This window comes from Belonocnema kinseyi, chromosome 9, assembly GCF_010883055.1.
Source record: "Belonocnema kinseyi isolate 2016_QV_RU_SX_M_011 chromosome 9, B_treatae_v1, whole genome shotgun sequence".
NCBI lineage: Eukaryota > Metazoa > Arthropoda > Insecta > Hymenoptera > Cynipidae > Belonocnema > Belonocnema kinseyi.
In genome coordinates, this window is record NC_046665.1 from 113,131,900 (window position 1) to 113,148,313 (window position 16,414).

Consider the following 16,414-nt stretch of genomic DNA (forward strand, 5'->3'; position numbering starts at 1 on the left):
AGCCTTGGAGGAGATTATGTTGAGAAATAAAAAAAAAAAATTCTTAAAAACGTTGTTTTTCTTGGTCAGGCCGGAAACTTATCAATCCACCCTCGTACGTTATGAAGTACAGTGCATTGAAACTTGAGTACATTTTTTGCAGTTTTTTCAGTTTTGTAGAATATCTCAGAATTCCTAATAGATATCTCAAAAGTAAAAGCAATAAAAGGATTTCAGAGGATTTCAATATTTTTCAAATGATTTTAAAAGGCTTAATCTGATATTATGGGTTACACGGCATTTTAGAGGTTTTCAAAGATTCAATCATTTTTTAAGGGCTTTGAAGAATATTATAGATTCCAAATAGTTTTACGGGATTTCATTAGATTTTTGCTCTGTACTTAAATCGAATCTTTAAATTTTTGTTAAAGACGCATGCTCTCTTGATTTGATTTATTGCAGAATAAAGTTAAATAATTTAAATTTACAATTAATTTAATTTGACAGAAATGCCAAGGTTGCAAGTCTCTTAATAAATTGTACCTTTGGAGAAAGAAGTGATAAGAAACACTTGGGCGTTTCAGAAACTTTAAAGGAATGTCTTCCAATCAATCCACAATTGTCCATAGTTACAAAGTACCTCGAAGACGTAAACAAATTACGAAATATTTTGAAGAAACGAAGAATTTTATTTTCTCATGTTGAACAGGAATTAAATAACTTGGATAAAGTAGGAAATTTTTATTAAAATTTTTGCTTATTAAAAAAATACTACAAATTTTGTATAATTTGATTAATTTTTTTTATAGGAAAATTTAAGTTTAGTGAATATTAATGAACTTTTTGCTGTACTAACAAAATTTAGGGTATTTCCGAAAAGACAATTTTTTTGTGAATTGTTAAAGATGTTAAAAATTTCTGAAAATGACCGAGTAAATTACAAGGAAGCAATCAATTTATTAAACTGGAAATGCGATTTTCCAGAAATTCCAAAATTAGAAGGTAAACTTATAAAGCATTTTAATAAATCAGACAATAAATTATAAATTAAAACATCTGAATCAAAATCTTAAAAACAAAAAAATGTAATTTAGGAAAAATTTTGACACCATAAGGAACAATTTCTAAGGGAACTATTTTTTTAAATTAATTTTTCGACGACCCTGATATTTTAATTTAAAATTTGACCTTATTATTTATTTTTTATCTACAGTATTGGAATCTAATTACTATTTAACCACTTATAATGACACTATAGGCAATATTCAAACAAATCCCGATTCAGGTATGGATTATTTAATTTTCCATTATAAAATATTCTTGCAAAATTTGTTTATATTTTTAACAAATTATAGTTAAAGAATGTATAAAAGAGTCACCTGGAAAAAATCTTCAATCAAATATTGGTGAAATAATTACACCAAATATATTCACACAATATGGACTCTCAAACGAGGATCTCTTGAAAGTTAGTTGATTTTAGTTTTTTTTGTACACTTGAAAACATAAATGAATTGATACCTAAAAATTATTCAGGGAGTCTACCTGATGAATGATATTAAATTTCTCGTCATTTGCTGGTTTTCTAAATATCAAATTTTTATTTTTTGAGGTCAGTTTTAAGAAGTTTAAAAGATTTGCATTATATTTAACGATTTTAAAAGATTCTAAACAGTTTTAAAAATCATCAAAGATTTTTTTATTGAAACAGGGAATTTCGGAAAAGAATTAGAATTACGACTAGAATCATCAGATAATTTTGGTCATACCAGCTATTATTCAGATTTGAAACACAGAATTTTGTATAATAATAAGAATTCTAAATTTGAGCGAGGATTTTTTAAATTCCCTTATTGTAAATCAGAATAATAAGTTAATTCAATATTAATTTTTAACGACAAATTCCCTCTTCTGAAGTCTAAATGATAACTTTTTACAAGAATCTTCTGCTCCAAGAAACAATTTCATTTATTTCCAAAAATTCCCTGTTTCAAGTCAATATTATTTATATTTAGAACATTTTCTATTATAATTCAGAAATCTAGCAACTCCTTCTTCTAAAATGTTGAAGAGGAAAGTTACAAATTTTAGAAAATTTTTATTTGCAAAGAAAAACACCATTTTTAAATTTTTTCAAAATCTTATGCTTTCTGACTTGGAACAGGGATTGTGTTTCTAATTACCTTTCTATAAATCAAAATAAGAAAATTTAATATAATATTTTTGTTGTTAATATATTTTCTTTGTATTTATATATATACACACACACGCAGGGTGGACACGCTGGGGCTTACATACATGGCGAACTTGATGCTACCAGAATTGCACAAGAACAGGGAAGAAGCCATTGTACAGGGGTATTTTCATATTTCGCGTTTTTAAAGTTGCATTCGGATCGACCATTCGATCAAGTCCGTGCATCTTCGGATCAAGTTTATCATAGTTTCCATGGTTGCGTTCGAAACTTCAAATGGATACAAGTGTCAAAAAAATATAGGTTATGTTACGGCAGTAATAATTGAACCAATAATTACTTAATAATAATTTAACAAACATGACTTATTAATTCTTTTAATAAGTAACACTTTATTCCTGAAATTAATAACTGATTTCTATTGTTTTTTTTCACAGATCGATCATAGATGAAATACACATCAGGAAATGCAGATAGATTTTGTGCATTTCAGCTGGTTCATTTCAATGAACATAATTGAAAAACCATTATCTCTAGACCTTATACCAAGACTGGGGTTTGAGCAGCCTAAAATTAATTCTAATTCAATCTGATGGTATAGGTGTATCAAAAAAATATCTCGAGGTAACTTATCTTGTCTGAATTTTAATTAATAAAATATTTAGGGATTTTTTTGTATTTTACAAAATGTTTTCTCTAGATCTCATCCTACAATTTCGTTTGATCAACCAATAAATCAAATAAGAGACTCGTTGGTGATCGAATTGTATCAAAAATAAATCTAGACAAGATATTTTAGGCTAAAATTGTTATTTCATGTTTTAGAAATCATTCTATTTTCGAAATTGCTATCTCTGGATCTGATTTCTAAACTGGCATTCAATCAGCCTCGAAAATTAATTCTAATTCATTTTGATGGTAAAGGTTTATCAAAAATATATCTCGGAGAAATTCAACTTGCCTGAATTTTAATTAATAAAATATTTAGGGATTTTTTTGTATTTTAGAAAATGTTTTCTCTGGACCTCATCCTAAAATTTTGTTTGACCAACCAATAAAATAAATTAGAGACTTGTTAGTGTAGCAGAAATAAATGCAGAAGCGATATTTTGTACCAGAATTTTTATTCCAATTTTTTCATAAGTTTTGCTATAATGATGCATTTTATCATTTCTAAATATTGAATTCATACATTATTGGTATCTTGTCCGAAAATACAAATCTTTTAGTGTACTTGAAATTTACTCGAAATGTTATTTTAATGTATTTCATTGAGTTATCGTTTAAGCTCAGATTATGCCCTTAGAAATGAAGACACCAATTCCGTAAATCTTATTTCACAATCCCTAAATATTTCATTAATTTTAATTCAGGCAAGTTAAATTTCTTCGAGATATATTTTTGATAAAACTATACCATCAAAATGAATTAAAATTAATTTTCGAGCCTGATTGAATGCCCCTTTGGAAATCCGATCCAGAGATAGGAATTTCGAAAATAGAATAATTTCTAAAAAAAAAATGGAATAACAACTCTAGCCTAAATTATCTTGCCTAGATTTATTTCTGATACAATTCTATCACAAACGAGTCTCTCATTTATTTTATTGGTTGTCTAAACCAAATTTTATGATGAGTTTATGATTTTATGATGAGGTCCAGAGAAAACATTTTCTAAAATACAAAAAAATCCCTGAATAATTTATTAATTAAAATTCAGGCAAATTAAATTTCTTCGAGATATCTTTTTGATAAACCTATGCCGTCAAAATAAATTAAAATGAATTTTCGAGGCTGATTGAATGAAAGTTTGGAAATCAGATCCGAAGATAGCATTTTTCGAAAATAGAATAAGTTATAAAAAAATTGGAATAACAATTCTAGCCTAAATTATCTTGTCTACATTTATTTCTGATACAATTCTCTCACTAACGAATTTATTTTATTGGTTGACTAAACCAAATTTTAGGATGAGGTCCAGAGAAAACATTTGCTAAAATATAAAAAAAATCCCTAAATATTTTATTAATTAAAATTCAGGCAAGTTAAATTTCTTCAAGATATCTTTTTGACAAAGCTGTATCATCAAAATGAATTAGAATTAATTTTCGAGGCTGATTGAATGCCAGTTTGGAAATCAGATCCAGAGATAGCATTTTTCAAAAATAGAATAGTTTCTAAAAAAATTGGAATAACAATTCTGGACTAAAATATTTCGTCTAGATTAATTTCTGATACAATTCTATCACCAACGAGTCTCTAATTTATTTTATCGTTTGATAAAACCAAATTTCAGGATGAGTTCCAGAGAAAACGTTTTCTAAAATTAGAAAATCCCTGAATAGTTTATTAATTAAAATTCAGACAAGATAAATTACCTTGAGATATTATTTTGATATACCTATACCATCAGATTGAATTAGAATTAACTTTAGGCTGCTCAATCCCCAGTCTTGATATAAGGTCTAGAGATAAGGGTTTTCCAATAATGTTCATTGAAATGAACCAGCTGAAATTCACAAAATCCATCTGCATTTTCTGATGTGTATTTCATCTATGATCGATCTGTGAAAAAAAACAATGGAAATCATTAAGTAATTATTGTTTAAATTATTACTGCCGAGACTGTCAGTAAAAAATATACAAAACCACAAAACATTTCTTTGGTAAAAAATATTTAATCGAAAGTATAATAAACATGCCGGGCTGATCTGTCATAATTTCGAGGTTATATTCGGGTTCACCTTTTCACTCAAATCGCCCACTAAAATCGCAGAATATTATTACCATTTTATAGTATTTGTCACTCAGCAGCCATTCGATAATATTATTGACACAGAAGAAAACTGACGTTTACTTCTCAGATCACATGTCTCACTTCATTATTAATTTAACACTTTTTTATTTGTAATTACTATATAACATAACTTTACTAAATATTTAACTTATTCCTTTTTATTTAGAACTTTTATTTTGGAGTTGAAAATTTAACTAATTTTTAGACAATTAATGTACTTTATTGAAAATTCGTCTTTTTCGGTATAAAATTAGCCTGCTTAATTGAAAATTCATTGACAATTAATCTTTTCCTCACAAACATAAATTTTCAGGTGAAAGAGTACACTCACTTCTAAAAAATCCTTCTTTTTGGTCTGGAAATTTAATTATTTGGTTAAAAATGCAACTGGTTTTTGTTTACATTCAATTTTTTTTTATTATGCATTAGAGAATTTCGTTGAAAATTATAATTTTTTGTTAAAATGTCAAGTGTTTATTTCTTCAAATTTCAACTGTTTGGTTGTAAGTGCAAGTTTTTCATTAAAAATTGATTTTTGTTTCTGAAAATTCTACTATTTGATTCAAAATCTAAATATTATGCTGAAATTTAATTATGTGCTTCAAAATCTACACATTTCACTGAAATTTTATTATTTTTAATTAAACGATTTTGTTAGAAAGTCATTTTTAGGGTTAAAATAAAGACACATACTTTAACGTAGAATTATTTTATTGTAATAATAAAAGATTTTTAGAGGACTCAAATGCTGATTATTGAATATGAATAATTAGGCAAATGAAAAAATTGATCATTACAAAATCAGGGAAAATTCAGGGAATTTTTAAGGTGAAATTTTGCGGTCACTTTAATATAATAGTTTATTATTAACGTAAAAGAAGTAAAAAAGAAAGAAAAGACGTAAAAGAAAGTCATCTACCATTATTATCTGAAAATTTCTAAAGATTGGGCGATCTCTACCTAAAGAAGTTTCCTGAATTTTTTTCGTGGTCATCTCTTTGATTTCGCCACTGTCCATGTTTATTCTTACCCGTCTTTACATAACATATTTCAATATAAACATTCCACGAAGAACTGTGTTACTATCCACTACCATTGCAAATACTTCACTATCGGACGTTGATAATACAGTTTGTCTTCCTGTTGGCATTGGTTCAAGGAGCTGATTTTTTTCTTTTGCATGAATTGGTGCCTCATGAGGAAAAGTGTATCAACGAATTTCAAATCGCCGGTACGGATTCGCGTGAGGAATAAACCGAACAGATCTAAGATCTTTAATTCTAAGTCCATTTATGCGCGAAGAAGAAGGAATAGCAGGCGGAGACCCAGAACTGGCACGGAGAGAAGATTCAGCGAGAGGAGACCTGGTCCTGGCACGAAGAGAAGATTCGGCAGGAGAAGGAGACCTGACCGGAGAAACTGAATGAGGTATAGCAAGAGAAAGAGTGAAGTTCAAAGAATCAGAATGTCTGCCATGAGGAACATTTGGAAGGGAGTCGCCATTAGGTGAACGCTCCAACTGCAAACCCAACTCTTTGAAATGTGTTAACAATGTGATTATTCATCTAATTTTGTACAACTACATTAAATTCAGAACCAAATGTCGAGGTGAGTGATCGTCTTATCTTTTAGAACTATATGAAATTCATAAACAAAAAATATATAAACAAATGACAATGTAAGTGATCGCTTCATGTTTTAGAACTATGTAAATTCATAAACAATGAACAATGTGATTGATCGTCTTATATTGAATAACTGTAAAAGATTTAGAAATGAATAAAATCTAAGTGTTCTTCTTATGTTCTACAATTGAACATCTGATGCCAAGAGCAGTATTGAGTTTAATTTTTCGGAAGTTCAAAAGAAGGTTGAACATTTTTTAAGATGTCCTAGAAACGGATTATCCGAATTAAAAATTTTTGTCAAGTAATTATTCTTCATGAAAGAAAAAACAAATCAACCTTTAGCTAATGTCAAAACATTAAATAAATTCTGAAGTACAGTGTACAGAATGTCTGCCATGAGGAACATTTGGAAGAGAGTCGCCATTAGGTGAACGCTCCGACTGTAAACTCAAATCTGCAAGAAGAAAAAAAATTTAATTTAGAAGGAATCTTCAAAAACACAAACTCAAGGAAAGTCAACTAGTGCAAGAGTATTGCACGAAAAGCCTCAAGCAGGAGAAGTATTTAAAAAAAGCAGTTTGTCAAAAAGTATTAACCTAAAAAGACATATCGTGTAACAGAATTTCGCAAAAATACTGAAAATGAGAGAAATATGTTTCCCAAAATCTGTGTCATCGGCTTGTGAGAGACATTTTTTAAGTACAGTGAAACTTAGAAAAAGAAAGTTTTTCTTGTGCATTCTCTTCCACAGATTTTATACTCTTTCTCCTATGCCCCTCTTTTTCACATTGTAAGGAATTTCTTTTTTTTCCTTATACTCATTTTTCGCTTAGATGTGAACTGAATAATTAGAACCCAATGAGAAACTTCACATATTTTGGTTAACAAGTCTTCTTTTGGATATTTGGTTAATATTTAATTTTTTAGTTTACAAATTTTATGTTCAAGTTAAAATTTAATTATTTGATTAAATATTCAACTATTTTGATATAAAATTCAGCAATTTCGTTGACATTGTTTCCTTTTAAATGAAAAATTTTTATTAGTTGACAATGCATTTCTTTTCAGGAAAATTGGTCTATTTGGTTTAAAAATTCATCTCTTGGTAGAAATTTCATCTTTTTGGTCAAACTTACACTTTAATTGAAAATTAAATTATTTTGTCTAAAATTCGATTTTTTATTTGGTACTTCGGAATTTTTTTATTCTTTAATTAATTTAATTATTTACTTACAAGAAATCTGTATTATCATAAGAAAATAACCGGCAATCGGAATTTTTGTGGTTCGATTCTCAGCGAAGCCAAAGGAGTAGATATTTTTTTAGAAAGAATTCGAATGAAAAAATTTTCGTATGAATTGAACAAATTTAATCATTACATTTTTTGTTGATAAATAGTCTTTTAATTTGAAAACTGATGTATTTTCTTGAAAATACATCTTTTTGGGCTAAAAATGGTACAGTTTAGACGAACATACGTTATTTTTCTACAAAATTAATTCTTTCAACTAAAAATGTAACTATTTCTTTTTTGGTAAAAAATCAGTCTTTTTGGTTAAAAATTCATTCTTGTGTGTTAAAAATTGTTTGGCCGAACATTCATGATTTTAGTTGAAAATTCATATATCTTAATGAAAATTTAATTATTTAGTTGCAAAATTGATATTTTTCATATTAAATTGTTCTTTTTGGTTAAACAATTATCTTTTTTAGTGTAAAATTAAATTACTTGAAATTTGGACTGCTTCGTGAAAAATACATTTTTTTTTAAAGATTCATCACTTTATTTGAAAATTCACTTCTTTGCTGGGAAAATCATCTTTTTCCGTTTAAAATTACATTTTTCAAAATAAAAATTAACTGATTCCATTTTTGGTAATCGCCTGGAACTGTTTAAAAAAATTAAGAAAATATAAAATAAGCAGCCTCAATCTCTTTAATGAGAAGAACTTCGTCGGTTAAATTGTTTAGCATTATAATAAAAGCTCATAACGTAACAAATGAAAAATTTCTAAAAAGAACAGAATCCCTTTGACGACCTCGCCGATCGGATGTTATAGAGTCCGTAGGAATATTCCCGGAATAAATTTAGATTAAAGTCATACTCATTTCGGACAAACTCAAATAAAGTTGAAGAGAGATTGACTATTGGGCTGAAAGAAGGATTGAATCGTAGACCTTCTTATCTGCGTGAATCACAAAAATTTATATAAAATAAAAAATATATCATCATATTCGCCAATAGAATTGAAGATACACTAATAAGATATTTACATTTTATTGGAGCGATTTTCAAGGGAAAAAATTATATTACTAAATGAGTTAAAACTGATATCATAATTTTTATAATGTTTACCCGAAGAACGTTAAATCTTCGGTCATTTCCTGGTTTTTTGATAAGTCAATTGTTCGAAAGGTTTCGAATGATTCTGAATGACCTTTTAATATTTCTCCGCATTTAAAAAAACTCCAAAGATTTCTGAATGAGAGAAAAGAATTTACGTAACAAAATTTATTATTCTGCATTTGAAAATAGATTTTTTGAATTCGATTCTTATTAATCAGACTCAAATTTTTTTCCGAAATTCCCTTTTTATGTCAAAAATACCCTTTCCAAGTCAAATTACACAGACCAACGTAATGGGTACCATAAGACCGGACTATGTGACCACGAAGGATTTTGGTGGCGCAGAAATGAAATCAATGTCTAATTTTTCCCTATACGCCAGGCTTTTGAAATATCCCAAACTTAAAAATGCAAAAATGGCTATTTTTGGCCATATTTAAGGCAATATAACATGATCAGACATTTTTTTTTCTAAAAACTGCTAACATTTTTGGTCATCCCGTACTGATCTTTTTTCTCCGAAATATTACACATTTACCATTTCAGTTCAAAAATTAAAAACTAGCAAAGAAGGCGAAGAAAACGAATAAATGATTAGTGTATTATATCTCGTAACAAACTAGTTTGACTTAATTAAAAATATAAATGAAGGGTTAAAAGAAGTACTGAACGATAGCGTTAGCAACTTTTCGAAAAAAACTACTGATCGTGTTATATTGTCTCAGATAAAGCTAAAAATAGCAATTTTTGCTCTTCTAGGTTAGGATATGATAAAAACCTGTAGGTAAAATTTGGATCACATATTTATTTTTAGGATACCAAAATCCTTCGGGGTCACATGGTCCGGTCAATGGGTACGAAAAGATGTCACTTTGTCGGCCTCTGTTATTATTCCTAAGGAAAATTTTTTGTTTGTGAATGAAAAATATAATTCTTAATGGAAATACTCAGTTCGAAGTCAGAATTATATTACAATAATTATAAGTATGATACATTAAATTATAATTCTTCCTTCAAATTTTCGGTCCGAAATTAAAAATTATATTTTTTCAAGAAAACTGTAAGCACAAAATGACGTTTCTTTACTGAAATGCTACGTTACAATTTCTAACTAAAATTATTTTCGAAGGTTCCCTGTTCCAATTATCAATAGTGCCACGTATACTATTTTTCGGTGTTCGCATTGTGAAAAATTATAAGTCCTTACTAAAATTCCCCATTCAAAGTTAAATTATAATTATTTAAGGAAACTGCAAGGCGCTAGTCCCAGTTCCGATTCCGATCCTATGTCTTTCCATGCTTTTGTTCTTGTCTGCAAGTTGGTTTAATGCCTGTTTGTATTGCCAATCCATCTCTGATATAATGTATGTTTTTTCAACTGCAGTTATTGTTACTTTGCTGTCCGAGTAGATTGCAACCTGCCTACTAGCAGGATTTTCTTAAAATAATGTCTCAGCACAGCGAAGGACGGTAAAGACTTGCACCTAAAAATGGTGGCATGAAGCCCAAGCGAAATCACTATCCCTCTTCTTCCTTCTCTATCATATATTCCTACTCATGACCCTCCCACTCCTTTGGAGCCATTTGTGTATAAGATTTCCCATTGAAGAAACAGGTTACCATTTGCTTTGTACATATCCCTGCTTAGTATGCAACCGCGGAAAGTCCATCTATTTGCTCTTGTCAGGCGGCCTATCATGTAAGCAGTCCTGGAAGTTATCCCAAGATGTAGTGGGTCATCAAAGAGCATGAATTCTATCGCCGCTGTGGGCCTAGTACTCATTGCGCCCGTAGCACCCTAAACGTTATTATTTATGATGGTCACATCCTGGTCAGGAAAACTGCTCCAATTTTGCCACAGATCATGATCCGCTCACTTATTTGGAGCCATTTCTGTAACAGCTTTCCGATTGAAGTAGCGGGTTATCATTTGCTTTGCACATATTCCTACTTGAGATTCAGGCGCGAAAAGTCTTGGTGAAATGAAAGCGTTTTATTATTTAACTTCCCTTATTTCTAGACTTGTCAGGTTTTTGACGTCACTTGAGAGCCTAGCGTGTCTGGCAGCCGTTCTCATCGTCACAGCCTGTCCTGCATAGTTTTTAGTTTTATCCGTGGCTAGCAGATGACGTCCGCGTATATCAGCCTTGCATTAAGCACAGTCGAGTAGAGCCATGCAAGCATTTTAGCCACTAGAGTCCACGTCAAACCCAAGGCTCAGCTGCACATCGAAAATGTCCTAACAAACTTTCTGCACTGGGTCTCAAGATGCTTCGCCTGGTTCAGTTTGCTATCTAGGATAAATCCCAGATATTTAACCGAGTCTGCGATTGTAAGCCTACCACCACAAAATGCAGGGTCATCAACTTTCGACACTTTTTACTTTCTCCTGAAAAGGACCGCAGGGTCGACTTTATGAGAACCATCAACGTCCGGCTTCAAGTCACCTCCGGCGTAGCATGACTCCTAGCCAGCTTACTAGCTGGTTTGGCACGCTACCCCTTTAAGCCTCTCGACAAATGTCTTCTGGAGGGGTATTGCTAAGAGCACCATCTATTTCCAAGAAGTTAACCACAGCATACTCTCCCCGTTCCCCTGCTGCTCCAATTTTGAAACGACAGCATGGAGCGCAGTTTCTACCGAGTGGACTGCCCGAAAGGCGTGTTATACTCTCTTCAGTGGGCGTCTAAAAGCACTTCATTCCTGATATACCTCTACACCAGCCTTTCCAGTGGCTTGAAGATGAAGGACGCGAAGCTTATTGGTCGGAAATCTTTAACGGCAGTGTATTCCTCCTTCCCATATTTGGGAATAAAGGTCTTCTGCTATCATTTCATGCTCATGGCACATGTTTTAGGGCAATGCCTGCCGTTAAAATTTCCATCAGGGGTTGATGGACGAAAGACATTCAGCAACTAGAATCCAGCCTTGACTTTTCAGACTGGCTCCCTGTCTATTCAGATGATTTTTCCACATCCATGGCTCCCTGCCGGGTGCCTTGGCTGTTGTATTCAAGACGCGTGAAGCGGGTTCTTCTCACCTCTGCACATGTATGGTTCCTTCTCCTTACTAAGTGTCCCGTTAGCTATTCTTCCAACGTGACAACAAGATTGTTTTCATTGATATCAAAAGTCTGCGCCGCTTCAGGTTCGCTGGTGCCTGAGCAAACGTCCACCTTTGGCGGTGTGTTCGATGATGCTCCCAGGTGTAAGCCCTTATTGTCATTATCAGTTTGTTGTGTTTCGCTCATTTGGTCTCACGAGAATCAAGGTAAATAAGCAACATCCCCTACAGAGCCCCGCTTGTGAAGGCGGATCTACATACTATGGAATTCGACCTGGTTTCTTAAATTCTCCATAAAGATAACTCCTTTGTTGTTCAGGCGTGTCCGCCGTTAAAGGATTTAATATCCCTGGTGCCATTCAGCCCTTAATACAGGGATCACGTTGTTGTCTGGGAACATGAGAACTCTCGCCTTTGATATTTTACATTCTTTTCTTATTTACCAGAATAATAATTATTTCTTCGGGCCACCCAAATTCTTGTTAGTAACTTTTTATTAATTGAATATTTATAATCGCATCATCAGCCAGGGTCATTAACAACTACATTATAGGGTTAATAAATTGTAAACTGTAGGGTATTTGTGGGTTACGTAGACCAAGGAACAGAAGCTAAGCCTTCTGAAAGTACACCCAGCCTCGTTTCTTGCATTGTGAATCGAACCCGCAGTGTTTGAACATAAGACAAACATATATTCTGAGCTACGATGAATCCCTTGTTAGTGATTTGTTTGACTTGTATTTCTATTTCTTTCCTTTTTTGCTGTTCCTTTCTTCTGAACATTATATTTTTCTTCAAAAATTTTATTACTTGTTTGAAAATTCAATAATATTGTTAAAAACTCGTTATTTTAGGTTAAAAATTTGTAGAAAATTCGTCCTAGAAAATAAACTTTTTTTTGAAAATTGATATTTTGACGTTGATAATTTATTTAAAATATTTTTTTGTTAGAAATTCCACTATTTTTGTAACATTCTTTTTTCAACTCAACTGGGTTAACGTTAAAATCGAAATCGTTTTTAAAAGTAGATATCTAATATTACATTATTCGTTCAAAATTTATCTTTCTTAGTTGAAGATGGAACTACTTGGTTAAAGGTTGAACCACTTTGTTGATGCAAGCACTTATTTGTTAAATATTGATTAAAATCAGTTAAAAATTCAACTCTTCGTTCAAAAATAAACTTTCATGACAAATTCATATTTTCTTCTGGAAATTTAATCATTTCAGTTAAATATTTATTATTTTAGTTCAAAAGTCATCTCTCACTTACCTATTTTCAGGTTGACCATTCTTCTCGTTTGGTCAAAAAATTCAACGCATGTGTTAGAAGTAGAGCTCCTTTGTTAAAAATGTATTTTTTCTTAAATTCATCATTTTAATCGAAAAATCACTTTTTGAGTTGAGAATTTAGCTGATTTGTTGCAAAATCATTGTTTTCAGGTTCAAAATTAATGTTTAAATTAATAATTTAACTACTTTAGTTGATAGAGTTCGGCTCTGACCTCAATAGCTCTCATACGTGTTTGAAGCTCGCTGCAGAGAGCTTTGTTTCTGTTAGGGCGATAGTGTATAAAGTTCTAATTAAATACGGGAATCTAAGATTTAAAAACTCGATAAAGTGAGCAGTTAAAATCATTCAGAATGACAACCAACGAGGACCTCAAAAATCTAATCCTAGCGATGCAAGAGGATGTAAAGTTTACAAAAGCAAATGTTAACCAAATGACAGAACATATCAAAATTTTAAGAAACTCAGATGAAAAAATCATTGCAGAACTGCAGGTATGTAAAACTAAATGTCTTAATTCGGAAGAGAAGTATAAATTCCTTGAGAAGAAAGTATCTACTTTGAGAAATAAACTCGAAAATTTCATTAATAGAGAAGGAGACAAAAACATCAGCCTATATAATGTTGAAGATATTTCAAGTGACAACAAGCACCTTTTTGAGACGGTTACAAAAATCTTTACCAAAGCGAATATTAAAATAGTCGATGACAACTTCCTGAATATCAAAAGACTTGGTAGAATCGGAGGTTTTCGGCCAATTCTGATCAATTTTTCCAACCCACGGTGCAAGGATCAAATCTTCAAGAACGCTTATAAACTTCGTTCTCTTCTCTCTAAATTTGAATCAGTAAAATATAACTGATTTTCAGTTAAATTCTGCTAATTTCTGTAGCGAAATTTGAGTCACTGACAATTAGTAGAATTGTATTGATTAGATTAGTAAAATGAAAATTACGAATTGAATCAGTTATATGTACCTGCACTAATAAAACTGATTGATCAGTTATAATTGTATTGAAGAAATCAGTTAATTTGAAAAGTTTACGTTCTAAATATATTTGGGCGCTATTTTGTAATGTGAAATTGTTTAAAATTTGAAATTACTTAGCACGTGTAAATAATGAAATAAATAATCAAATAATAATAATCGAATAATTGCTTATTCATTTATTGAAATAAGCATTTGAAAACTCAAGTCATGATGAATCAAACAATATTACTTATATATAAAATATTATTTAAATAATGCACGTATTTCTAGTTAATACATATTACAGTGATCTTAATGATTAAGCGAACTTATTAATCTAGAACATTTCCAATTTGTGCATGGGATCTAGTTCAATGTTTCCCTATTTTGCTAATATCTTCATAAAAGATAATTTTTTCTATATAAGTGTATTTCAAAAATAGTTTATATTTTTTACATTTCTATTTAATTAAATGATAAAATTATTATGATTATTATAAATTAAAACGATATTACAGAAATAAAGTTTTGTACCATGCATTTGATCCATTGTTTTCCCCTCAGCTTTTAACGAAGTGAAGTTAGCTGATGGTTGAAGTGAAAATACCTCATTTGGGCCTCTTGTTTTACTGCGCTTGCGTGAAATTAATTTGCGGAATTCAATGAAAATAAACTGTTAATTTGAAAAGATGCGTTTTATACATTTTTCTCTTAACTGAAACTCTGCAAGATTTAGAAAAAAATATTGTTTGTTATGCGAATGATAGTAATAGCTTCAAATCGTTTATAATTTTCAAAGTAAACTTATCTTTTACGAAATTTTATTCAGACACAGATATATACCACTTTGTCACCTTAAAAAAATGTTTGACGTTCAGCGAAAATATGTTATCAATGAGATACAGATGTAATAAGTTTTCTTCACTCTCAAACGGAGACACGAATATATGTGAAACATTAAAATGTAATGGAAAGAATAAAATATTTTCAAATAAAACGTATATAACAATACACGTGTAAAATTAATTTGTGAATTACTCTTAGTACTTGACAACATTTACACCCGTGTATTGTTATACACTAAGTTTATATATTCTGAGGAAAAATTTATAATTAAACTTTTGGTTAAACCACAATATTACAAATAATATTGGAGGATAAATAAAATCCTAGTAAGAAATTTTTCCTTTCTCAATTCATTTTAAGTTTATAATTGACTCACTACAGTTACGGTATAACTGATTAACTTCAGTTACGGTTTTTTTACTGATGAAGTTAGTAAACTTCTGAAAATAACTGATTCATCAATTAAAATGAAGTGTACTGAATGAATTAGTAAAATTTCAACTAATTCAAATTTAGAGAGTTAATATTTCTGTATCAAGTGATTATTCTCGTGAACAAAGAGAAATTCGTAAAAATCTTAGGGAGTGTCAACAAAAGCTGGAACAACAAAGAAAAAATGCATCTATTAGAAGAACGCGAATTCCCATAGATGATACATATCATGATCTGATGTCCATCGAAAAATTTCTTAAGGATAAAAAACTAACTGATAAAACAATGATAAAAACAGGAGAAGGCGGCTACCAATCGAACGGTGGAAATTCGATTACATCGATAAGTTCAACAGCTAGTCGTAAAAGAGGTCGTCCACCAAAGTCTTCAATTAATAAGAAACCTAAACACTCACAAACAGGCGGCACAATTGATTGTTTTTTACAGAAGGATTTAGAAGAAAAAACAACCTTAAGCCCAAGAACATAAAAGGATCAGAGAAACGGATGTTCCCCGAATCATATTTTAGAATATCAGGGGATTTAGAAATTTGGAAAATATCTACAACCACACCACAACAGATGATATTATTTGTGTTAGTGAAACTTGGCTTACAACCCCCCCCCCCTGCGTCATTTCACCTCATCGAGACTTTGACTGTCAAATTACGTACAGTGCGGCTACGAAAGAGTCAGCAAAAGGAAGAGCCAAGCGAGGTCTCGCAATCACCAATAATGTACGAGGGTAGTTCAAAAAGTCCTTATAATGACCAACAGATGGCGCTCGAATCGCTCCAAATCATCTGTTTTCAGTCAGCACCACTCCCGACTAGATATATGGTGCAGTCACAGTCCACATCTTCTGAG

General features: G+C 30.8%; 1 protein-coding gene across 1 annotated transcript in view; it reads left to right on the forward strand.

The window, feature by feature from the left end:
* The window catches only part of LOC117180696 (EF-hand domain-containing family member B-like), a 105,607-nt gene that overhangs the window by 14,672 nt on the left and 74,521 nt on the right, over positions 1 to 16,414 (forward strand). Inside the window, exons 6-9 of the mRNA XM_033373186.1 lie at positions 487 to 709; positions 789 to 981; positions 1,193 to 1,264; positions 1,335 to 1,447. Of these exons, the coding sequence (XP_033229077.1) occupies positions 487 to 709; positions 789 to 981; positions 1,193 to 1,264; positions 1,335 to 1,447 (601 nt within the window). The remainder of the gene's footprint in view (positions 1 to 486; positions 710 to 788; positions 982 to 1,192; positions 1,265 to 1,334; positions 1,448 to 16,414) is intronic.